Source organism: Salvelinus sp. IW2-2015, linkage group LG32 (genome assembly GCF_002910315.2).
Source record: "Salvelinus sp. IW2-2015 linkage group LG32, ASM291031v2, whole genome shotgun sequence".
Classification (NCBI taxonomy): domain Eukaryota; kingdom Metazoa; phylum Chordata; class Actinopteri; order Salmoniformes; family Salmonidae; genus Salvelinus; species Salvelinus sp. IW2-2015.
This window is the reverse complement of record NC_036871.1, coordinates 26,852,457-26,879,662: the sequence shown is the minus strand read 5'-3', so window position 1 is coordinate 26,879,662 and position 27,206 is coordinate 26,852,457. Positions and strand designations below refer to the sequence as shown.

At 44.0% G+C, this 27,206-nt stretch overlaps 1 protein-coding gene and 1 long non-coding RNA gene across 3 annotated transcripts in view; one reads left to right on the top strand and one right to left on the bottom strand.

Annotated features, from left to right (window-relative positions):
• LOC139023449 (uncharacterized) overlaps positions 1-27,206 on the top strand; it is a 763,591-nt gene that overhangs the window by 42,927 nt on the left and 693,458 nt on the right. The gene's annotated exons all lie outside the window — the stretch shown is intronic.
• wrnip1 (WRN helicase interacting protein 1) lies at positions 441-25,681 on the bottom strand. 2 transcript variants are annotated; one of them, XM_023978092.2, is made up of 7 exons: positions 24,885-25,681; positions 19,259-19,453; positions 15,477-15,727; positions 10,775-10,998; positions 2,361-2,516; positions 1,909-1,988; positions 441-1,656 (listed from the first exon to the last, which is right to left on the bottom strand). In XM_023978092.2, the coding sequence occupies exons 1-7, from the start codon at positions 25,527-25,529 to the stop codon at positions 1,375-1,377; spliced, it is 1,833 nt and encodes a 610-aa protein (XP_023833860.1). In that variant the 5' UTR covers positions 25,530-25,681; the 3' UTR covers positions 441-1,374. The 2 variants fall into 2 exon arrangements, with proteins under 2 accessions (XP_023833860.1, XP_023833861.1); XM_023978093.2 differs by lacking the exon at positions 2,361-2,516.

Below are 27,206 nucleotides of genomic sequence, written 5' to 3'. Positions count from 1 at the left end.
GTACATTTTTTGTGTGATTTATGTATGCAGTAGCATCAGGCATACTTCAGATTATTTTGAATGTGGCTACTTGCATATTTCCATCTCCTCCACCCTGGTCTTCTTGTCTCCCCAGGGTTACTCAGGTGGGCTCCTGAACTGTCAGGGTAAAGATGGTAGGTGATACATCCAGGGGGGTTACCAGTTTTGTGAATGGTAAAGGCTGMAACACCACCCAAAAACCTACTGTCTTCACCCACGGTGGTTCATTAATTCCCTGGATCAGTCAGGTGAGTTATGACTCATCATTTATGAGGCCTCAGGCCTAGGCTGTGTAGCTGCTGAATAAGATCACATAGTTGAAATAATGGCACCTGAGACCTTAGGGGAAAAAGGTACCGTGGTGTAGCAGAACTGGTGCAACACATCGATGGTTAAGTGAGTTGGTGTAAAACAAGTGGTACTGCATGAGATTACCTTTAATGTAATTTATCTTTCATTTGCAGACAATGGCTGAAAACGGAATAAACCTCCCATATACACTGAGTGTACAAAACATTAGGAACATGCTCTTTCCATGACAGACTGACCAGGTGAAAGCTATAATCCCTTATTTATGTCACTTGTTAAATCCACTTCAATCAGTGTAGATGAAGGGGAGGAAACAAGTTAAATAAAGATTTTTAAGCCTTGAGACAATTGAGACTGATAGATTGGGTATGTGTGCTATTCAGATGGACATTTGGGCAAGACAAACGATTTAAGTGTCTTTAAACGGGGTATGGTAGTAGGTGTCAGGAGCACCGGTTTGAGTCTGTCAAGAACTGCAACGCTGAGGTGTTATTCACACTCAACAGTTTCGTGTGTGTATCAAGAATGGTCCAGCACCCAAAGGAAATCCAGACAACTTGACACAACTGTGGGAAGCATTGAAGTCAACATCACAGGGCCAGCATCCCTGTGGAATGCTTTCAACACCTTGTAGAGTCCATGCCCTTATGAATTGAGGCTGTTCTGAGGGCAAAAGAGAGTGCAACTCAATATTAGGAAGGTGTTCCTAATGTTGTGTACACTCAGTGTAAGTCCTAGATGATCAAATTAATTATAATAAAAAAGGTGCTAATTACTGTCCCTCTGTTTATTTATAACAGTCTATTGGACAAATTATATCAACTTAATGGTAACAATCTACAATACAAGATTACATTTATTTAACAAAGTGATAACATCATTTAACTCAAAATTGGTCTTATGCATAAGTGTTCTATTCGTGTTAGATCCAGCAGCATTTTCAGAGGTCCTCATAGCACAAAAATGGATCTTTAGCATTATAACCCTCACAGTAACCTTGACCTCAGATGCCAGAGGTCATGGGTCAACCTCAAAGGTCAAAGGTTATAGGTCAGAGGGGTTCCAGGTGAAGAAGTCCATTCCCCGGAGCTCCTCAGGCAGGTAGTCCTGCTCCACAGGGGCACTGAAGGCAGGGTTGTACTTGTAGCCCTCAGCGTAGCCCAGGTCCTTCATGAGCTTGGTGGGGGCGTTGCGAAGGTGCAGGGGAACAGAGGGTAGGGGGCCCTTATGGTTCCTCAGACTGGCCTTCACGTTACCGTACGCCTTGTAGATTTCTACCGACTTAGGAGCCCTGGCCAGGTACACCACACACTGAGCCAAGATCACCTGAGGGTGGGAGGGAAGGAGCGAGGGGAGGAAAGGGAGTAGAGAGAATTACCTTTATTAGCATTTTGATATGGCCAAATATCAAAAGGCATACCGGATAACATGGTCAGAAAATAAGGAGTTCCTCAGGTAAAATCCAATGTCTCTCTTTATTGTATCCACAACATAACAAAGAGCTGATATTTAACAGAGGCAGATGTAAGGACAACTCTTGGTTGCCCTTGGTGACAAGATTTAAGATTTAAGTCTCACCTCACACTCTGGCATCCCGATGAAATGGCAGGCCTGGAAGGCAGATACAGCCTGAGGAAGGGCAGAGGGATCTGCCATACCTGAACAAAAGGGACATGACATCCAGTCAGAACACACCATAACCTTGTCTAGGCCTTTGACTTGTAAGGGAAGACTCCTTCCATGGCTCTGACAGGTGCAGACCAACAGAAAATAGACTTTGCATACAACTGTCAGGGAAAAAATAAGATTCCTCTGGGGTGATACCAAAGACGCTAGATCATGTTTGTTGACAAAATAGTTTGGTACAGGTAATTAGTGCTTGACCAACATGTTTTTTTTAAACAGCACATCCTCCTCCTTACAGTGTTTTCTGAGGGTGTGCCAATGCAATGGTTTATGTAATTGGGTCAATAACTGATTAATAACTGATTAAAACAATGGTTTGATGTAAACAGAGACGTGTCACACACCCACGTCTTCACTAGAGAAGCGGACTAGTCTGCGAGCCACGTACAGGGGGTCCTCTCCTCCCTCCAGCATGCGGCCCAGCCAGTAGAGGGAAGCGTTCTCGTGGGAGCCCCTCATTGATTTGTGCAGTGCTGAGATGCAGTTATAGTGCTCCTCACCTTTATGTAACAAACAACATAAAGTAGGGTTGGATGGGTGGGAAAATAACCATATAGATCTAGAGAGAAATAGAAATCCATAGAAATACACTATATACAAAAGTATGTGGACGCCCCTTCAAATTGGTGGATTTGGCTATTTCAGCCACATCCGTTGCTGACAGGTGTATAAAATCGAGCACAAACACATACAATCTCCATAGCCAAACATTGGCAGTAGAATGGCCTTACTGAAGAGCTCAGTGACTTTCAACGTGGCACCATCATATTAATGCCCATGACTTTGGAATGAGATGTTCGACGAGCTGGTGTCCACATACTTTTGGTCATGTAGTGTACATATAATACACAACACAACACAAAAAGGAGGGGAGGGAAGGGGTTTTAAGATGGTGTGGGRATGAAGAAAAATAAGGGATCCATAAAGATATAAATAATACTAATTATTGTCTTAAGGCTATATGATGTTTCATATAATGTTTCTCCCTGGACTGGCAGACCTGGGTTCAAATACTATTGTGAGTTTTCCGGGCACAATGGAAACAATGAAATAGTCCCCTTTCCCCATCTGGCTCTCCTGGCGAAACTCAATCAAATGCTCAAAGTAGCCTATTTGTAAGAAGAAAATAATAATAATTTTGAATCCAGGTCTGATCCCTAGTGATCCATGGGAAGGGCGTGTGTGGCCAAGCTGTCCCTACGGTTTTCCATCCATCTCCCTCCAGCCCACACCCACATTCCATCCATCAATCAGAGATAGTTGCTACTCAGAGTGACATGAGGCCTAAATTGGCCAGAGCTTCACTGGCGGCTTTCCAAGACAAAGAACAATACACAAAGGTTACTGGTTAACTGTAGAGGGCTTAGAAACAAATCCAGACCAATGCCTGCTTGACACAAGTCATTTGTTTTTAGTTTCATAGATATAAAAATAGCTTCATCAAAATATCTTTCACACTAACAAAACTTAATACAGCAGCATCAGATTCAGATCACACAACAGAATAGTGATGGAAGTCTACATGTCATCTTTTGTGGACAGATTCTCATGAACATGAAACAACGAGAATCTGTCAAGGCTCACGTAGAATGTGACCACAAGCAGCAGTTGTTCCTGTTTTTGGGCATTGATTATTTGGACAAATCAGGATTGGGCAAAGGCGGTAAACTTAAACTGGTGCGTGGATTGTCAAGCCTGTGTGCGGATGATAATGGTTTCCACCAGATTTGGCAGAGTTTTTGTTTGCGAGTGAGGAGACTTTGCTTCCTTCCTTTGCACAAAGGTAATCACAATTGTTATCGGCATTCCCTTCCAGATGTAAAACAGGAAATGACAAACTTTCGCGAAATAATTTTACTTCCGGGTAACTGAGATTAGTCTACATGCAATGACGTGAATGAATTTCATCACTGTTTTTCTTAATGACAAAACATTAAATAGAGTAAATGTAGAGTTAGGTCTATAGCTGGTAAAACCATCTATCCTGGATGTCTAGCTAGTTGACATAACAGTTAAGAGGCTGCTGAGCTGGGTCAAGGCTATATTTGTGTTCCTGTTGTATAGTTGATGTACATTAATAATTTCTGGGGCATGTTCAGAGGAAATTCTGGTTAGATTTTAACCCCATAGGCTTATTTAGGTTCTGGATTCTCTCTGGAGGCCCCAGTCTCCCCAGACCAATTAACCCACCATTGCGGTGATGTTCTAGCATGGTCCTGTCTGTTTTACCCATCTTAGCATCATTGTAGAGTGACAATGACCATGTGAGTTGGCAAGACAGCACTAAACAGGTCTGGGACCAGGCTAGTGAGGGTCTATCCCTTGCTTCCAGTGGGCCCCATGGCGTGGCAATGTCCCATTATGAGACAGCGTCCTAATTTGAACCAATGTCTCATTTGTCACCCAGGTGGTCCCTCTTTCACCTCTCTCCACGATGGATAACTCCTCCACCTCAACCTTCCATAGCCCAGTCCACCTCCTGAGGCATTAGCCCACCCCTCCTGAGGCATTAGCCCACCCCTCCTGAGGCATTATTGTGTTGACATAGCTATTTTGGCTAAGGCTTCATCCACCTGGAGGCCTCCACCAGCACCCAAAATAGGACACACTGAAACAATGCAGGCGTCCTGTAAATCAACCAGGCCATGGGAGGATGATGGATCTCTGGGGGTCTCATAATAAATTGCCACGCCAGCTGGCACAAACTTTTCAAGCCCATGGCAGACAGGGGCATCCCTCTGTCCCTGGTGGTGTGTTGGCAGCAGCAACAGTCAGAGTCAAAGGGTCCTTAGGATCCCCCCCAAAAACCCATTTATCCTCTCATTTGCAGCAGAGCCATACACTCTATGGCATGTTTGAAGTGGTTGATCCATTTATTCGTAAAATCATGAGAAGTTTGACAGGGAAGTGTTGAGAGGGAAAATACCAGGAATTTTGAGAAGAATCCTCTACCCATCCTCCACTGAGGTTGACAGAAAAAGTAAAGCTGAGAACCAGAGGTTAAAAGAGACTGGGATCAAGTCCCTTCACCTTCACTTTGACACTAATGCACATAATATAAGAGTTATGGCGGGTACTACATACTCTACGACCACACCAAGGAGTCTATCAATCTCCTAAGTGTCCTCTGACTAACATATTCTGGATATTCATTGATTCCAGTAAGATGACACTGACAACAACCAGTCCATGCTTCTAAAGCATCAATCAATGGCAGTGAGCCACAATAGCACTTGGCAGGCTGGCACCATGGTGACATCACTTGTACAAATTACTGTCTGAGGGTTTTAACCTAATTAGCGCTAGCCGTCTGGCCTGAGTCAGCTAATGTAGGGCATATTGAAAGAGTCTACTGTATGTATTAGAGGGCAACGTGTTCTTTGGCTGGATCTGGCTGCATATCTCAGACTCAGAGCAAAGGAAGTTAGCTCTACCAATAGGACCAGCACATTCACCTTTTCACAAGAGACCTCTGAAATACACCTAAACTATTCACAGGTCCATTCCCATGAGCTGACAGACAGACTGCTTGGGTTATTATCTCTGGGCTGCTGCTGTGGAGCCAACCAGACAGGATGTCACCACTCTGTAATTATCAAATTGAATCATGACAAGTAACATCATTTGTCATCTACATTTTTTAAATATCTGTCAGTCCAGTGAGGGGCAGTGTAAAAGAACAACCTAGAAAAATGTCAAATGTCCACTGACTACAGCTGAATCAATAGAAAATAATGTACTCTAATGTTATGTAATCCAAGATGGCGTAGCAGTCGGATGTGTCTTTGTCCTGTCTGTCCCGTGTAAATAGTATTCGTATTTTTCGTATACATTTCGTATATATTTTAATTTCACTCCATCTGTTAACTGAATATACATTCCTACAATTCCGCCTCACCAATTGGTACGGACCCTGCTTTTTTTTTATACTTTAGAACCGTAACCCAATCCAAGAACTCCCAATAGACTGCTACTAGCTAGTAGTCAGTTACCACTGCTGGGTCTCGCCTTAACTGGACACAGCCAGCTTTCAATACCGGCCAATACCTCGGCAGTCTGCAGCGCCATATTCAACGCCAGAGCAATATAGACTGCTTTCTCTACCACATCACCGATTCCTTGACGCAGCTGTAGAGGCTCCCCCTGCGACTAATACACGTATTATCACAGCTAAGTAGCTGCAACGAGTGGCTACTACTGGCTATGTCCCGAAAGCAAGCACCAGTAGCCTTGAGTGTCTAGCTAGGTCCATCTGCCGGCTAGCGAAGAGGTCTACCAGCGAACTCTTGGCTACAATACCTCTTTTGCCAATTGGACTGGACCTTTTTTTTGCCGACACAGAGCCTCGCATCCATCATCAAACTGGTTCTAAATCAGCTACAAGCTTAATTTAGCCATTTTTTTGCCGCGCTAGTAGCTTTTACCTTCTGCACAGACACCATAGCCCTGTTATTAGCCTTGGATATTACTCAACAATTACCAGCACGGACTCGTCCTGCGACAACAACGCCGGATTCCTGCCGTAATCCCTGAGCACTACTTCTGATCCTCACAGCTAGCTTGCAGCTAGCCGAGTTAGCGCACTGCCACGAAGCTATGCCAAAGTTAGCAAACACAATTCTACAATTCCACAACCTCTCTTTCGCCTTCGGCTTGGATTCTCTGGATTCTCTGTCGACACGACCACGTCTGAGCAGACCCCCTCCGTCTGAGCAGACCACCCCCGGGTACTAACTTTTAACGCCGCGTGCTAGCTTAGTGGAGGCCTCCCTGCTCCATCTAGGCTGCCCCCTGGACACTATGATCACTTGCTACATAGCTGATCATGCTTGACTGTCCATTAATTCACGGTACTCCATTCTGTTTATTTGTGTTTTATCTGTCGGCTCTGTGCTTTAACTCAGGATTCGTGTGTAGTTAATCCGACCTTCTGCCTAGTCGTCGCCATTTTTACCTGTTGTTGCTGTGTTTAGACTAGCCACTCTGTTATTGCTGCTGTTATCTTACTGTTGTTTTAGCTAGCTCTCCAATCAAGACTGCAATCACTTTATGCCTTTTGTATGTCTCTCTCAAATATCAATATGCCTTGCATACTGTTGTTCAGGCTAGTTTTCATTATCATTGTTTGTTTTGCAATGGACCCTGTAGTTCAACTCTCCGTACCTCTGATACCCCCTTTGTCCCACCACACTGCGGTGACCTCCCCATTGAGACCAGCATGTCCAGAGATACAACCTCTCTTATCATCACCCAGTGCCTGGGCTTGCCTCCGCTGTACCCGCGCCCTCCATACCCTATCTGCACATTATGCCAGAATCTATTCTACCACGCCATAATTCTGCTCCTTTTATTCTTTTGTCCCAAGCTCCTAGCGACCAGTTTTGATAGCCTTTAGCCGCACCCTCATCCTACTACTCCTCCTGTTCCTCGGGTGATGTGGAGGTAAACCCAGGCCCCTGCATGTCCCCAGTCACCCTCATTTGTTGACTTCTGTGATCGAAAAGCCTTGGCTCATGCATGTCAACTCAAGAAGCCTCCTCCTAAGTTTGCCTTATCTCACCGCTTTAGCACACTCTGCCAATCCTGATGTCCTTGCCGTGTCCGAATCCTGGCTTAGGAAGGCCACAAAATTCTGAGATTTTCCATACCCACTATAACACTTTCCGTCAAGATAGAACTGCCAAAGGGGAGGATTGCAATCTAGTGCAGAGATAGCTGCAAAGTTCTGTCATACTTTCAGGTCTATGCCCAAACAGTTCGAACTTCTAATTTTAAAAATTAATCTCTCCAGAAATAAGTCTCTCACTGTTGCCGCTGCTACCGACCCCCAGCTCGCCAGCTGTGCCTGGACACCATCTGTGAATGATCGCTCCCATCTAGCTTCAGAGTTTGTTCTGTTAGGTGACCTAAACTGGGATATGCTTACACACCGGCAGTCCTACAATCCAAGCTTGATGCCTCAATCTCACACAAATCATCAAGGAACCCACCAGGTACACTAAATCCGTAAACATGGGCACCTAATAGACATTATCCTGACCAACCTGCCCTCCAAATACACCTCTGGTCTTCAATCAAGATCTCAGCGATCACTGCCTCATTGCTGTATCCGCCACGGGCCGCGGTCAAACGACCACCCCTCATACTGTCAAACGCTCCTAAAACACTTCTGCGAGCAGGCCTTCTTAACCGACCTGGCCCGGGTACCCTGGAAGGATATTGACCTCATCCCGTCAGTTGAGGATGCTGGTCATTCTTTAAATGTTACTTCCTCACCATATTAGACAAGCATGCTCCGTTCAAAAAATGCAGAAACCAAAAACAGATATAGCCCTTGGTTCACTCCAGACCTGACTGCCTCGACCAGCACAAAACATCCTGTGGCGAACTGCAATAGCATCGAAGAGCGCCCGCGCTATCAACTGTTTTCAGGGAAGTCAGGAACCAATACACGCAGTCAGTCAGGAAGCAAAGGCAGCTTTTTTCAAGCAGAAATTCGCATCCTGTAGCTCAACTCCAAAAAAGTTCTGGGATACTGTAAAGTCATGGAGAACAAGAGCACCTCTCCAGCTGCCACTGCACTGAGGCTAGTGAACACGGTCCCCACCGATAAATCGTGATAATCGAAAACTTCAACAAGCATTTCTCAATGGCTGGCATGCCTCCTCCTGGCGACTCCAACCTTGGCCAACAGCCCGCCCCCCCCGCTGCTATCGCCCAAGCCTCCCCAGCTTCTCCTTTACCCAAATCAGATAGCAGATGTTCTGAAAGAGCTGGAAAACCTGGACCATACAAATCAGCTGGGCTTGACAATCTGGACCCCCTATTTCTGAAACTGTCCGCCGCCATTGTCGCCCCCTATTACCAGCCTGTTCAACCTCTCTTCGTATCATCTGAGATCCCAAGGATGGAAAGCTGCCGCGGTCATCCCCTCTTCAAAGGGGAGACACCCTGGACCCAAATGTTACAGACTATATCCATCTGCCTGCCTATCTAAGGTCTTCGAAAGCAAGTCAACAAACAGATCACTGACCATCTCGAATCCACCGTACCTTCTCCGCTGTGCAATCCGGTTTCCGAGCCGGTCCGGGTGCACCTCAGCCACGCTCAAGGTACTAACGATATCATAACCGCCATCGATAAAAGACATTACTGTGCAGCCGTCTTCATCGACCTGGCCAAGGCTTTCGACTCTGTCAATCACCATATTCTTATCGGCAGACTCAGTAGCCTCGTTTTTTCTAATGACTGCCTTGCCTGGTTCACCAACTACTTTGCAGACAGAGTTCAGTGTGTCAAATCGGAGGGCATGTTGTCCGGTCCTCTGGCAGTCCTCTAGGGGGTACCACAGGGTTCAATTCTCGGCCGACTCTTTTCTCTTGTATATCATCAATGATGTTGCTCTTGCTGCGGGGATTCCCTGATCCACCTCTACCAGACGACACATTCTATATACTTCCGGCCTTCCTTGGACACTGTGCTATCTAACTCCAAACGAGCTTCAATGCCATACAACATCCTTCCGTGGCCTCAACTGTCTTAAACGCTAGTAAAACCAAATGCATGCTTTTCAACCGTTCGCTGCCTGCACCCCGCACGCCGGACTAGCATCACCACCTGGACGGTTCCGACCTAGAATATGTGGACATCTATAAGTACTAGGTGTCTGGCTAGACTGCAAACTCTCCTTCCAGACTCATATCAAACATTCATCAAAATCAACGAATCGGCTTCTATTCCGCAAAAAGCCTCTTCACTCACGCCGCAAACTTACCGAGTAAAACTGACTATCCTACCGATCCTCGACTTCGGCGATGTCATCTACAAAATAGCTTCCAACACTCTACTCAGCAAACTGGATGCAGTTTATCACCAGTGCCATTTCGTTTTGTTACTAAAGCACCTTATAACGACCCACCACTGCGACCTGTATGCCTAGTCGGCTGGCCCTCGCTACATGTTCGTCGTCAGACCCATGGCTCCAGGTCATCTACAAGGCTAATGCTAGGTAAAGTGCCGCCTTATCTCAGTTCACTGGTCACGATGGCTACACCACCCGCAGCACGCGCTCCAGCAGGTGTATCTCACTGATCATCCCTAAAGCTAACCTAATTTTGGACGCTTTCCTTCCAGTTCTCTGCTGCCTGCGACTGGACGAATTGCAAAAATCTCTGAAGTTGGAGCTTTTATCCTCCCTCAAAACTTTAAAAATCTGCTCCGACAGCTAACCGATCGCTGCAGCTGTACATAGTCCATCTGTAAACTACCCACCCAATTTACCTACCTCACCCCCATACTGCTTTTATTTATTTACTTTTCTGCTCTTTTGAACACCAGTATCTCTTCTTGCACATGATCATCTGATGATTTATGCATTCAGGCTTAATCTGCTAAATTGTAATTATTCGATTTATTGCCTACCTCATGCCTTTTGCACACATTGTATATAGATTCTCTTTTTTTCTACCATGTTATTGACTTGTTTATTGTTTACTCCATGTGTAACTCTGTGTTGTCTGTTCACACTGCTATGCTTTATCTTGGCCAGGTCGCAGTTGCAAATGAGAACTTGTTCTCAACTAGCCTACCTGGTTAAATAAAGGTGAAAAAAAAAAAATGTTATGGTTGAACCATTGAGGAGCATCAAGATCATCAGTATGCTGGAGTTTCAATTTAGTGTACAGTTTTTCTCCATGCACCTGTTAGTATGATAGGGGTGCGACTCCTATACTCTTTTCTATTGAACCATTGGACTCACCTGCTTTGTCGTAGAGGATATGGGACCTCTGAAGGCCCTCCTTCACATGCTCCTCCTGCACCACAATGTCATGTGGGGTACTGCCAGATCCTGATTGGCCAGGACGGGCTGCACCCACCCGGGCCTGGACAGCCAGCTGGAGCCCGTTGAGCCCCGCCCGGGCGTCGCCGTCACACAGGTGGGCTATGGTGTCCAGAGCCTTCTGCTCAATATAGACCTTTGGTCTACACAACATGAAAACAGAAACACATTCAATTATAACAAATAAGAAATGTTTAGCTCCGATTATATTAGGCCTAAATGGCACAGAGAAAAATGACAATAACTGTGTCTTTTTGCTATACTGCACATAGAAGCATTTTCATCCAACATCAAATAGAGACTCAGAATTTGCTCAGAATTTGACTCCTGCAAACAGGGTGCTATGGTTTTTGGATGATCCTCCAGATCCCCCAGCCAACTACCCAATCCTTCATCCCCAGATCCAAACGATTGACCCTGATGAAAAGCAACCGGTACGACGCCACACTTTGAGACCCTCTCACAGCGGCAGGCCTCCCCTCCATGTATGGTGACATAAACCAGACCCAGACAAGGGGCACTCTTCAATTTAGCCAAGGCATGATGGGCAGTGTCCTTGTACCAGCATCTGGTCTAATACCATGTGTCGTTCTCAAATAATCCCATCTCTAAAACAAGTACACAACAGAGACTTGATCCACTTGGCCACTAGTGATGGGGGGGAACAAAAAAAATGTGATAGTTACATATCGGGATAATATTTTTGCCGATATATCGTATTGTTTTGACAATATCACAATATTATTTTTGCGCTAGTTGGCTGTACCTGTACCCAAATAAAATCACAGTACTGAATTGCAATTCATATAAAATCGTAATACATATTGCTTCGGCACCTAAGTATTGTGATAATATCGTAACGTGAGAGCTCTGGCAATTCACAGCCCTATTGGCCACTAAGGTGACAAATAAACAACCCCTTACCAAAAACCACATTATGGAGTCAGCAGGGGAGCATCTTTATTGGACTTGGCCTGGGTGATAATGTCATTGCAGGAGCTGGAGAGAAGTTAGCGAAGAACTGAGTGTTCTTCTGGTCTGGGGTTAGACAGTCAGGACAGTGTTGAGCCAACAGTCCTGTGACAACATGAGAACTAACGGGGAKAGTGGAACGCGGCCCCTGGTCCCCGGGGCGATGCAAACACCCTCAAACACCCTTCACCAATACGGTGACCGTATTTCCGCCACATGGGCGGTCATGAGTCATGAAGGCAGTCAAATTACATGTGACCGTTTATTCACGGTAATTAGGCTTCTCAAAGCTCTGATGCTGCTAATGGTCATTAGCAGCCTACCAAACTTGCTAACAGCCTGGTACTCAGCACTTTATTGTCCCTCTAATTACTCTGATATCAATGCAAATTTAATTGAAAATCTAATCAAACACTTCATGAGGGCCCATGAGGTCATTTTGTGCAACATTTCTATAGGCTATGCAATTACATGAGAAAAACAGAGTGATGGCCTCTATTAAAAAGAGGTGCATCCCTTCAGCTTTCTATAGGCTAGGCTTACTATATTTATTTCTCAACTTTTTCTCAATAATTGCTTCTCTTTACAACAGGAGTATAGACTAACTGTCTGGCATGAAAATGAACCACGGGAAAAGCGTCCTCGATTTGCTATTTAAGTGCATAGATCTATCTCGAGACAGGTGCATGATAATGGTCCATTCTAAATCAAAACAAATGTCACACATATATTATTTGGTTTATGTAAAGACAAGATTAAATAAAGAATTGTCTGATGGGTGACAATATTAGCCTATCACTTGTGAATTATATATTATCACTTGTGAATGATGCCCAGAGTGAGGCAAGAAACATGCATAATTGCATTTAAGGTCACTTTTGATAATGGTGTTTTCCCGCTAATAGAACATTCGCCCTTACAGCCTACTGCCGTGTGCACATTGCTGCGCTTAGAATGTGACGAAATAGCTTAGTTTATCAACATTTTAAGCTAAATGTTCTGATCTGTGGCGTCAGCCTCATTGCGTAATTTTTTTAATTTTATGCTAGTGGTTGTATTCATTTGGGATCAATCACATCCCACAACTGTCCCAGACTATGTATGGAATATTTATTTCTTGCACAGAATAGAACTTTAGGACATGGGGGATAGAAGATTGACATATGCTAGTGCTTTTGCTGTTCGTTAGGCCTACTCATCTTGTTGGCTGACGAAAAGTAAATGTGTACAGTAAATGTGGACACCTCTGAATTGGATAAGGACACGCGCAGTTGCGTCCCGATGTGTCGGTCTTCACTTTTAGCTTGTGAGAAAGACCCGATCAGGTGATGGAGAGCAATGTGAGTGAGGTGCTTTGGAGCGTGCAGCACTCAGGGAGAAGGGGATTATAAGTATTATATTCARCCCAAGGGCACAACGGCCACTGGCCGCAAAAGGGGGCATTACATCCACACAAAGGGGATGCCACCAGGAAATTTGAGGCATTATCAAGTGTTTGTTAAATTGTGAATGAGAGACTGTTGAAGTGTGTACAGCCGGTGCAAAAAACAAAGCAAAGCTCATGCCTTTCAAGCAACTTTTTTTCATATCATTAGTCGTATCATGCAGTCTTAGAATGTATTACAAATCTAAACATATAACCCAACATTTGTAGAACAACTAAAGTTACATTAATACCTCTAAATTAAGCATATAGGAGAACCTATTTCTTTGATAACCACAACACAGAATAGYCGCATGTGTGCGTGCACTCCCCAAAAATCGTTTCTATTTGATTCAGCTTTGTTCAATTGCATTCTTCATACTATAAAATCTAAAATAATGCCATGAAATTCAAAGCAAATCTGGTCTGCTAAATGAACTAGTRTAGCCCACAGCCATATGGCATAGCCACATCAGGACCTAACATAAGGACATCTCTGAGTATCCTATTCTGTTCTTCTGAAATAGACTACATGTTTCTTTAGACCTGTCTAAAATAAAAAAAATGGTTTTATTGTGAAGGTGTAGGCATGGATTTATTAGACTTTTTAAAATGTAGATGTTTCAAAGGTCTGCATCAGTGGCTTGTAGGCTACGTGTGGAAGCCATACTGGTACCTGGCAGTTATTTGCTTGACAATCACCGGCTGACAAAATGTTGTGACCGCCACAGCCCTAGGTACTGGTGTGCTGATTCTGATCCATGAGCCTAAATGAAACAATAGATCTATATAGTAAATACCTGCGGGTAGATGAATAAAATATACTGTTTAAATGTTTACATTTAAGCCAATAAGTGTGACATCTGAACCGCATGCCATAGCTATGCGACACCAACAGCTCATTGGATTTTCTACCAACCTTTCAATTCTATTCATGACTTTTGGCAKACAATCAAATGATGTGAAGAGGGTGATAAGGGAGGGCAAATACTAAACTAGTCTCATCTAGCTGTCCCAGTGGGACCTTCCTGTGAAACATACAGCCAAACATGCCTGTCTCCTCCCTTGGCTAGGACTCCAGACAAGACAATAGCCCCTTTTTAATTTGATAGGGGTGAGAGAGGGAAGCCAGGGCTGCCACCATTTTTTGCTGATGCAGTGTGGAAAATGTCTGATTTAAAATGTTCCTTGGAACAAATGTATAGTTTGATCAATTTGACAGAGACCTATGTCACTCCCAGAAAATGAATATATCAAAACAAGGTAGGATGTAAAGATGTGATGTAATAGAAAGGGTTGGTCCACCTGAGCGTAAAGATCTGTACACAACCAAAGAGCATTTCACTCCATGGCTTGCACCTGTACCAAGATCTTTAAACACAAATATAACATCTAATGTTAGCTCAATCACCACCACCACTCAATCACACCCATGTTGACCATGAAGGCTCTCTGCCATGAATCTGGTACACTGTTAAAACTGAGCCCTCATCTGCTGCCAGCAGTTAACAGCTGTCTCACTTAAACAGGCTAGGCTATACCGACACACTCCCCTCCATCTCCCCCTCCATCTCCGTCAACAGAGAGAGAGAAATAGATAGAGAGAAAGGAGAGAAAAAGAAAGGAGAGAAAGGACAGAAAGGAGATAAAAAGAGAGAGGGAGGAGAAAAAGGAGACAGAGCGAGCAAGAGAGAGAAAAGAGAAGAGAGAAAGAGGACAGAAAAAGATGAGAAAAAGGAGAGAGAGAGCGAGCGAGAGGTTACTAGTTCATTTAGCAGACAAGATTTGCTTAGAATTCCATGGTATTATAGTATACTATTTTATAATATGAAGAATACAATTGAACAAAGCTGAATAAAATAGAAAGGATATTTTCTTCAAGAGAGAAAGAGAGACAAAGGAGAGCGAGCGAGTGAGAGAGAGGAGAGAAAGGAGAGAGAAAAAGAGAAAGAGGGAGGAAAAAGAGAGAGGGAGGAGAAAAAGAGAGAGGGAGGAGAAAAAGGAGAGAGAGAACAACTGCCAGGGCTGTCTGCCTATAGTCAGCCCTGCCAGGCCATAAATGACCTAAAGGAAAACATTTTAAGGCGGGCACAGAGGAGAGAGAGGACGTCCCCCTCGACCAATCAGGGTTCAGGAATCCCAGACTTAAGGATGACATGTGTCTACACGGCACGTTCCGTGATAACAAGGTGCTCATTCCCAGAGGAGGGGGTATCAGCTACTTACTCTGATCTAAGCTCGGTTGAGTCTAACTCGTCTTGATCTATGCGGTCGTTGAGATCTTCTCCCAGTACACTGATCCCCAGCGTAGCGACGGCCCTGAGCAGGATCAACCCCATTGCCTCCACAGACAGCTTGTCCAGAACCAGGACCCTGCACCTGCTAAGCAGAGCCGCGTTCACCTGGAACGAAGGGTTCTCCGTGGTTGCCCCAATCAGAGTCACTGTCCCACACTCCACATGAGGGAGGAAGGTATCCTACATACAGACAGACAAGAGACATAGAAAGAGAGTGAAGAGAGACATTGGAGGAAAAGAGAAGGTGTTGAGCATCCCAAAAGTGGTTCAATATCAAGGGTGAGTCACAGGGCTTTGGTTACCTGTGCATGAAATACCATTGGCACTATACCTCATTGTACATTGGTTTAATAGGGTAGCTGTGTAAAAGCATTATAGGGTACATGGTTAAAAGACAAATCTATCGCACGCATGCGCTATGATGGCTATGTTTTCCCTCTTAGCACCTCTTTAGCGCGAGCACGGTGTAGAGTCGACCCTGGCTCTAACTGCCTATTAATTGTTATCAGAATTTACACAGACACAATAAAAGGGTCGTTCTGTGCCACAGTGAGAACCATCCTTCATATTATACTACACAAAATGAAGACAGTAACTGATAAGGATATTTATTGCTATTTTCAGAGTGATACTTGGTTACTATGTTATTGTTACTATAGTTTGTTAAACTTTGTAGGTATATTAAAACAATTGTGGCATGCTGTACGAAGCAATTATTTCAGATCAGATTTTCTATCAACACCCATCTGTCCATTATAGTGCTGAGCGATTAGTTCTTTATGAGGTTGGTTCGGTTTCGGTTCAATTATATACACTGCTCAAAAAAATAAAGGGAACACTTAAACAACACAATGTAACTCCAAGTCAATCACACTTCTGTGAAATCAAACTGTCCACTTAGGAAGCAACACTGATTGACAATAAATTTCACATGCTGTTGTGCAAATGGAATAGACAAAAGGTGGAAATTATAGGCAATTAGCAAGACACCCCCAATAAAGGAGTGATTCTGCAGGTGGAGACCACAGACCACTTCTCAGTTCCTATGCTTCCTGGCTGATGTTTTGGTCATTTTGAATGCTGGCGGTGCTTCTCACTCTAGTGGTAGCATGAGACGGAGTCTACAAACCCACCACAAGTGGCTCAGTAGTGCAGCTCATCCAGGATGGCACATCAATGCGAGCTGTGCAAGAAGGTTTGCTGGTGCTGTCAGCGTAGTGTCAAGAGATGGAGGCGCTACCAGGAGACAGGGCCAGTTACATCAGGAGACGTGGAGGAGCCGTAGGAGGGCAACAACCCAGCAGCAGGACCGCTACCTCCGCCTTTGTGCAAGGAGGAGCACTGCCAGAGCCTTGCACAAATGACCTCCAGGCAGGCCACAAATATGCATGTGTCAGCATGTGTCTCACAACGGGCTCTGAGGATCTCATCCTGCGGGTACCTAATGGCAGTCAGGCTATCTCTGGCGAGCACATGAGGCTGTGCGGGCCCCACAAAGAAATCACCCCACACCATGACTGAGCCCACTCCAACCGCCATGCTCGAGGATGTTGCAGGCAGCAGACGTTCTCCACGGCGTCTCCAGACTCTTCACGTGTGCAGTGTGAACCTGCTTTCAACTGTGAAGAGCACAGGGCGCCATGGGCGAATATTGCCAATCTTGGTGTTCTCTGGCAAATGCCAAACGTCCTGCACGGTGTTTGGGCTGTAAGCACAACCCCCACCTGTGGACGTCGGGCCCCATACCCACCCTCATGGAGTCCGTTCTATACCGTTTGAGCAGACACATGCACATTTGTGGCCTGCTGCGAGGTCACCTTTGCAGGGCTCTGGCCGTGGCTCCTCCTTGCACAAAGGCGGAGTACGCGGTCCTGCTGCTGGGTTGTGCCCTCTCACGGCCCCTCCACGTCTCCTGAGTACTGGCCTGTCTCCTGGTAGCGCCTCATGTCTGGACACTACGCTGACAGACACAGCAACTCTTTTGCCACAGCGTCGCATTGATGGGCTATCCTGGATGAGCTGCACTACCTGAGCCACTTGTGTTGGGTTATAGACCGCGTCTCATGCTACCACTAGAGTGAAAGCACGCCAAGCATTGCCAAAAGTGACCAAAACATCAAGCCAGGAAGCATAGGAACTGAGAATGGGTCTGTGGTCCCACCTGCAGAAGCCACTCCTTTAGTTCGGGGGTGTCTTGCTAATTGGCCTATAATTTCCACCTTTTGTCTATTCCATTTGCACAACAGCATGTGAAATTTATTGTCAATCAGTGTTGCTTCCTAAGTGGACAGTTCGATTTCACAGAAGTGTGATTGACTTGGAGTTACATTGTGTTGTTTAAGTGTTCCCTTTATTTTTTTGTGCAGTGTATATATTTTTTAAGACATTAACTGCACCATGCATTATGTGGGTTGGATGCTGTAACACAGAATAAGATAATTCATAAAAGCCCCAAGATGGTAGTCACTGCTCATTACTGCTTATCACTTACTCACATTACTTTAATAAAATATTTCAGTTGTGTATAATACATTTGATGACTTTATTTCATTCCAAGTCATCATCTCATCTCTATAGAGCTGATGCCTACGCTGTCTGACAAAATCACTCTCTCAGTAGTTCTTACTAAAGGTATACTTTTGACTGCTAAATACCAACTATAAATCACTTAGATCATGTATTTTCAAGTAGAGATACTTTGCGAAGCAACTACTCTCTATCGCTCTTGATCGAGCGCTCTTATGTCTCTTCTCTCTGTCTCCGTGTCTGCCACACACAGACCGGACAAGTAGTTGGCTCAATGCATTATGCTCATTGTAGTTAATTACCACGTTTTCTGTGCTAAACTATGTAGAATATTGGCCTGTTGGAAACTACAACTACCTACTACATCGGACAGTTCAGGCTGGATCTGATCYATCTCTTGAAAAACAGAACGAAATGGAATTGATATATTTGAAACAAAAAAACAAAAACAAAACAACACAAGTTTTGGTTAATCGTTCAGCACTAGTCCATTATGTTACATTTATAACTAAATATGTTTTAGTCGATATGTACTGGTCAGGGATGTGGACCACAGATGCAGATTAAGTACAAACCATTGTTACTACAATGGTGTGTGGGTACTGTTACACAATGGTGTGGAGTTATGAAAGAAAAGAATGGCCACTAACATTCAACATTAATCTGAGGCGTTATCTTGGCTAGTTAGGTGATATGATACCATATTCTAATAGTAGAATTATGCTAACAATCTCTCTCTCAAATGGCTTCAGGGAATCTGATTGAGATGCTACACTAAAAATCTATGAATTTTTCCATGAATCTGTGGTAGATACAAAGAGGGTGGATAATGGGTATTGTTTGAGGGAATTGAGTCTTTATTTTGGGATCATGGGATGGACATTCCTATACTAGTGTGGTTGATAGCCAATCATAAGTGTACAGAGATTTCTGACAAATGTGTGGCTGTAGCTAGGCAAGGGCTACTAAATAATTTGGCCTACAACTCCATGGAGTACACTACTCGTTATGAAAAATGTGATAAGACAAAAGATGAGTGAAATTAGACCTACACATTTTCATAAAAATAAATGTCATCATTGGAATTTGCATCTTGGAGTGATACCCTCTACCCTTTGTCATTGTTATTGGCTGAAACCTGAGCCCAATTCTTCTTATTGGCTGGAGCACTTTGGTTGTTATTACCTGTTGTGACTTGTTGAAGCGATGGATCTCATCTATAAAGAGGATGGTCTTCCTCTTCATCAGTTTTAACTCATTCTGGGCCTGCTTAATGACCTCTCGCACCTCATTGGTGGATGTGCTGGTGGCAGAGAGAGAAACGAAGCGGGCCGTGCCCCTCTTCTTACTGTCGCTGGCTATGATGTGGGCCAGGGTGGTCTGGAAGGAAGGACAGAGATACATGAACGTAAGAGTTCATAGTGACACCATATCTAATTCTTAGAGATTCTTAGAATTCTTATCCATCTGAAGAAAGCGAGTACCTGTGAATACTTGTCTCGTTCAAAATATGATTACTACTAATGATGAAGATAGTGTGTGGGGCCCTATGTGGAAAGTATTTTTCCTCATTAAATCCTTGAGAATGCAGGCAGGCACCTAAAATCACGCATCTACTGATCCCGCTGCATGCCACTGTCACAGCATTTTCCATCTGTATTTTATAGGCCTATAATGCTTTTTCCAGTCCCTATAATCCACAGACAGAACCAAGTCCCCTGGTCCCTGCCTAGAAGAACCTGAAGACAGATTCATAAATCTAGCCTCCACTGTAAATCCTGGAATCTAGCTTCATAAATCTTATGAAATCTGACCCATGACACCAGGGGGCTGACAAAGAAAGTCAGCGAGAAAGGGAAAGTGTTAAGAGGCATGCTGTTATGGTGGCCAGTCAAGTGAGAGGTAGCTGGCCTATTATGGCGTTAACAGTGCAGATAATGCAAGTCACTATACAGTATATCTAGGCCTAATGGGAGAATTTAAAGCAGTTCCAATTATGTGACTGCCATCCATGGGCATTGCAATAATCACATTAACTCAGTCAATAATCATTAAAAAAAACTGCAGAAATGACCTTATCTTTAGGCTTAACGTTATGTAGGCACTGGGCATAGGCCCTATTGTTACACATTCCAAGGCTGCTGCAAAGTCTTCCCTGCCCACAGGGGTCTCGTGTTCTTGAGCAATGACGAACTCAGGGGGATGGTTGGTTGAAATCAATATTTATCTGCTTTTTGGATTATTTTTCTAACAAACTGCAACTGAGCAACACTAATTGGTCTGGTCTATAAAAAAAATGATGCTGATATGAGAAGTTGTTGTTGCTGCTGCTGCTGTTGTCAGTCCCACTTCTTCTTCAATGAAGTTTACCTGCGGTTGGCATCCAATAAATGTTGCATTACCGTCACCTACTAGACTAGAGTACAAGTCCCTTGAACTTTGCTTAAAAAAAAACATTTTTAAAATACCCTACCATCTAACACAACACTCACAAAAAAATGAATCTATCTATCTATACATATATATCATACTCCACTATTTAACCCCCGTGTGGTGTTTGGGCCCATTTTCAATGTTTACTAAAATAAAAACTATACAATTAATACTTTTTTCACCCTGAGACTCATTGACCCTGGCTCATTTTCTGTGAAGAACATGTAAAATAACACATTTTCACACTGTGCACCCCACTACACATTTATATTACATATGTGGTGTTCAGGTCCATTGGACCTGAGGGCAATAAAAGTGTGGGAAAGTGTGTGTGTAGGTGAAAACAAGTAAAAATGAAATAAAAATGTTTGCTGTGTGCCTTCCTCCTCCCTGGGCCTGCTGTTTCAACATAGCACCAAGAACCTGTCTGTCTCCCTCTTTTCTCACTCTTTACCCTTTGTAGTGTGTGAAACTACACAATGTCTTGTGGGAACATGCAATGTTATTACAATATATTATTTTAATACATTGTAAAAATGATTTTCCCACTCTACCCCAGCCAGGTGCAAATTGGGGGAGGGACACAACACAACAAATAAATAGCTTTGCATGTGTGGCTCCTTACCACAATCAATCAGTATGGCCAAAAAATAAATCTCTGCTCAGAGGGCCATAGAATTTGTTTTAGCAGAGAGAGGAGCTAGTGTGGAAAGAGCATCTTCCACTTTGGAAGATCATGAATTTTGTCTCTGTCAATTCGAAGTCTGACAGGGAGTTGGAAGAAGGAGGATGAGACTGACACTCAGCCACCCCCACATTCCCAGTGGGTCAGAAGTTTACATACAATCAATTAGTATTTGGTAGCATTGCCTTTAAAATTGTTTAACTTGTGTAAAACGTTTTGGGTAGAGCCTTCCACAAGCTTCCCACAATAAGTTGGGTGAATTTTGGCCCATTCCTCATGACAGAGCTGGTGTAACTGAGTCAGGTTTGTATACCTCCTTGCTCGCACACGCTTTTTCAGTTGTGCTCACAAGTTTTCTATAGGATTGAGGTCAGGGCTTTGTGATGGCCACTACAATTCCTTGACTTTGTTGTCCTTAAGCCATTTTGCCACAACTTTGGAAGTATGCTTGGGGTCATTGTCCATTTGGATGACCCATTTGCGACCAAGCTTTAACTTCCTGACTGATGTCTTGAGATGTCGCTTCAATATATCCACATAATTTTCCTACCTCATGATGCCATCTATTTTGTGAAGTGCACCAGTCCCTCCTGCAGCAAAGCACCCCCACAGCATGATGCTGCAACCCCCGTGCTTCATGGTTGGGATGGTGCTCTTCGGCTTGCAAGCCTCCCCCCTTTTCCTCYAAACATAACGATGATTATTATGACCAAAAAGTTCTATTTTTGTTTCATCAGACCAGAGGACATTTCTCCAAAAAGTACAATCTTTGTCCCCATGTGCAGCTGCAAACCGTAGTCTGGCTTTTTTAGGGCGGTTTTGGAGCAGTGGCTTCTTCCTTGCTGAGTGGCCTTTCAGGTTATGTCGATATAGGACTTGTTTTACTGTGGATATAGATACTTTTGGACCTGTTTCCTCCAGCATCTTCACAAGGTCCTTTGCTGTTGTTCTGGGATTGATTTGCACTTTTTGCACCAAAGTACGTTCATCTCTAAGACACAGAACAGTCTCCTTCCTGGACGGTACGACGGCTGTAGTCCCATGGTGTTTATACTTGCGTACTATTGTTTGTACAAGGATGAACCAGACTTGTGGAGGTCTACATTTTTTTTCCTGAGGTCTTGGCTGATTTATTTTGATTTTCCCATGATTTCAAGTAAAGAGGCATTGAGTTTGAAGGTAGGTCTTGAAATACATCCACTGGTACACCTCCAATTGACTAAAATGATGTCAATTTGCCCATCAGAAGCTTCTAAAGCCATGACATGATTTTCTGGAATTTTCCAAGCTGTTTAAAGGCACAGTCAACTTAGTGTATGTAAACTTCTGACCCACTGGAATTGTGATACAGTGAATTATAAGTGAAATAATCTGGAAGTAAACAATTGTTGGAAAAATTACTTGTGTCATGCACAAAGTAGATGTCCTAACCGACTTGCCAAAACTATAGTTTGTTAACAATACATTTGTGGAGTGGTTTARAAACAAGTTTTAATGACTCCAACCTAAGTGTATGTAAACTTCYGACTTCAACTGTACATACTTTGTGGTTCTTATCCATGCTGGTGTTTTCAGATCCAATGGGGAATCCACAAAATCCCTGYGGGATGCATAAACTGGCAAAGAACTTTTCCGTGCCACAAGATCTCTGGAAAACTTCCACATTATTTCCAGGATTATCCGCTTCAATAACCAAGACACCAGACCAGCTCGGCGGCAGAGAGACAAGCTAGCTGAAATCAGGTCAGTGTAAGACAAGTGGGTGGACCGCCTTCCCCTGTTTTACAACCGTGGGCACAACGTTACTGTTGATGAGCAGCTTATGTCATTTAGGGGCCGCTGCCCCTTCAAGCAGTACATACTGTCTAACCCCGCTAAATATGGAATCAAGATCTGGGCTGCCTGTGATGCTGCTTCATCATGTGAGTGGAACTTGCAAGTGTATACAGGGAAGCCAGATGGAGGAGCTCCTGAGAAGAACCAAGGGATGCGGGTTGTCCTGGACATGACACAGGGACCCGTAGCCACAACATCACATGCGGTAACACAAGTCGGGACAGGAGCTCCTCAAGAGAAAGCTGACAATGGTAGGAACGGTACGAAAAAACAAGCCAGAGCTCCCAACTCAGCTGTTGAATACACGGAAGAGGCCTATCAATTCCTCTAAGTTTGTGTTCACGGCCGACACTTCCCTTGTGTCCTACTTGCCAAAGAAAGGCAAAAATGTGGTACTCATGAGTACGCTGCATAGGAATGGGAGAATCTGTGGCCAGGAACATCAAAAAACAGAAATCATAATGGATTACAATGCCAAAAAATGAGGGATGGACAATTTAGACAAGCTGGTGACTGGCTACAGCTGCAAAAGAAGAACCCTACGCTGGCCACTTGTGATGTTCTTCAACATTTTGGACATCTCGGCGTACACAGCGTTTGTCATCTGGATGGCGTTGAACCCAGATTGGAACAGAGGGAAGCTCCAGAGGAGAAGACTCTTTCTCGAGGAGTTGGGCAAGGCATTGATAAGACCTCAAATACAGAGTAAGCAACACATCCCAAGGACCCCAGCTTCTGCAGCCATTGTGAGGAGGATTCAGGAGGAGGATGTTGGTGCCCCATCCGGCCGACCCACAGAACCAACAATGGAAGTAAGTGTGGGTAATGTTGCATGTGTGTCTGACTCTCCTACCTTGGCCTGCTGTAACTATATATGTGAGTGAGATGTTAGTAAAATTCCTGAACTAAGTGTTTTCATCATTCTAGATTGCAGCCGGTAGCAACATGAAGAAGCTCTGTGATGTGCGTGGACCCAAGAAGGACAGGAAGACACAGTACACATGCATCAAGTGCAAGAAATACATTTGCAACACACACACACACACACACACACAGTAAAACTCTGTCCCTCATGTGGTGTGTAGACCAGCCTTAATGTGTTAAAAAAAATATATATATATATATTTTAAAAACAATAATAGCGCTTTTATTGATAAATGTTATCTAGCAGAGGTAAATGCCAAATATTAACCATGTATGCTGTCTATATTTTTTTACATTTAACTAGGCAAGTCAGTTAAGAACAAATTCTAATTTACAATGATGGTGTATTGCTTGTAATTGATACAAGTCAAAATCTAAGTATTAAGTATTTTTAAGTAAATTGTTATGGCTGTATTGTTTAAAACCCAATAATGTTTTGGGTCAATCAGACCCGCGAACATTGGGTGAATAACAAAAACATGAACACCACACAACGGTTAAATATATTTAGTCCTACTTCAGGCCAACAGCCTGAATGAGCCACCACCACTTAACACACCCTGTAACTCTTCTGACGTCAAACCTCGCACACCCAAATACCTCTCTGCAGCTGCCACCACAACCTCTATTTTCTGCAATTTATGTTCCATCCCTGCAGGACAGTTGATAACCATTGTTATAAATTCCCAAAATACAGTCTTACTGAAACATATCACTTATTGGTTTATCCCTGGTACAGATCTACTACTCACCACCACTCCTCTCAGGATCCCTCCCCCTTGACCCATCTTCCTCTACTTTCTTCACTGCCTCAGCATATGACAATTTCTGCTCGTCAGTCACACTTCATCATCACTCACGTGTTACTTTCGTTTACAACATGGAAATACAATCTAGATKATATGTATATGTTTACAAAGTAGAACACCACACCTTCCCACATCCTGGTGGTCCCCATAGGATCAATGACGGTATCTCCTGAGAATCCAACAGCGACCTGAGAAGGGTGTGTTTTCCTACTACTTTGTTTTGGCCGAAATATTCCTCTAGCGTGGTTGGTCGCAGTTTCTCCGCCAGCGGCTTATCGATATTCAGCAGAGCGCGCACAGGTGTTGTATCACGCGGGGTCTTTATCAGTGTGTTCGATATAGGGGGGTCGATGCCAAACTGTCCCATCGCCTTACCTGCCTCCATCTCGTCAGGTGAATGACGTTTAATTCCTTTACTGACAGCAGTGCTGGCAATCGGTTTATTCGATAAAGATGCATTTCGTTCACTTTGAACTGGACCCTTATTTCTGTTGGTCTGAAACATACTGAAAACCGGAGAGGGCGGCGTGGTACCTTTCCTCGCCTCCGACGAGTCTGTCGTGTTAACTGTTGTACTGGACGCTTCGCTAGAAATGCGAGGTTTCTTGAGAGGTGGTCCGTTCKCGTCTTTACTGGTTGATGTTGGACAACTGTCATTGTTTAACAAACATCTGTCCAGATGGGCATTGATTTCTGACGCCGCGAAATCCTTAAAACAAACGGGACATTGTACTGGCTCCGCAACGCTATCTGCTACTTCGCTCGCCATGTTTTCTTTCCCGCTAAACTTGACCTYACCACGTGACCATAACACCGACACTTTATAAAAATATAATCTTTTACATTTATTATAGCAGTTAAACAAATAAAAAAGATCACTTAAGATTTGTGTTCACTTGCAGCATGTGAGCCATTTCTGTCTGCCTAGGACGGGGTCAGAACTTATTTTAAGCATGATGGGATTTGTAGTTTATGGTCTGCAGATAGTGGGCTTCTGGGCTACAGTCGATAAATCAATTAAGCCACTTCAGTTTTACAAACAAAGATGCAATGGAACAGGTGACAGATGGAATAAATCAATTCTCATTTTCTCCATTATCCAAATGTATATCAACATCTCTTGCCAGGAGTAACATAGCCTACATGCATGTCTGACTGTCTGTATTTCCTCTCTTCAGCTCAGACAAGACGCCCAGCAGCCATGATAGACAGGCACCAGAGGTCCCCCTGCAGAGGAGGACAGAGAGGGCCCACCATAGTTGGGGTCTGCCAGCGCGCTGAAAGCCAAAACAACGTAGCCAAGCTGGCCTTCTTCTACTACCTGGAGAAGGCGGAGACCAGGATGGCTCATAATAATGTCTAGAACAGAGCAAATGGAATGGCATCAGCTATTTGGAATGACATCATCTGTTTGGAATGGCATCATCTGTTTGGAATGGCATCAGCTGTTTGGAATGGCATCAGCTGTTTGGAATGGCATCAGATATTTGAATGGCATCAGCTATTTACTACCATTTCACTGATTCTGGTCCAGCCATTACCAGGAGCCCACCCCCCCCAATTAAGGTGTCACCAACCTCCTGTGGTAGGCATATTATACACTGACTGTACAAAACATGAGGAACACCTTCCTAATATTGAGTTGCACCCCTTTTGCTCTCAGAGCAGCCTCAATTAGTTGGGGCATGGATTCTACAAGGTGTCGAAAGCATCCCACAGGGATTCTGGCCCATGTTGACTCTAATGCTTCCCACAGTTGTGTCAAGTTGGCTGGATTTCCTTTGGGTGGTGGACCATTATTGAAACACATGGAAAACTGTTGAGCGTGAAAAACCACCAGTGTTGCAGTTCTTGACACTCAAACTGGTATGGTAGTAGGCCTGGCACCTACTACCATACCCCGTTCAAGGGCACTTAAATCTTGTGTCTTGCCCATTCACCCTCTGAATGCCACACATACACAATCCATGTCTCAATTGTAAAATCCTTCTTTCACCCTGTCTCCTCCCCTTCATCTACACAGATTTGAAGTGGATTTAACAAGTGACATCAATAAGGGATCATAGCTGTCACCTGGATTAACCTGGTCAGTATATGATATGGAAAGAGCAGGTGTTCCTAATGTTTTTTACACTCCATGTATATGGCAGATTTAAGGCGTCCTTTTCCTTTGTCATGCCTATGAAGTTTATGGTTGATTGGTACTATCTAGTGTCATAGTCCCTTCACTGCAGCATGCTGCAATCTACTGTGTCACCAAGAGGGGGCTTTAACACAACCCCCAAAAAAGAACAGAACCAAGATGCAGTCAGTGTTTTAGCCACAGGGTGGCATCTCTCTCCACTTTGAAAAACGAGCCAATAGTTTGACTCCATACTCTGCTGTACGGTTTAGTTCGGACTTGATAAGAAACCATTATGCAGTATCCCAAAATATAATAATATAC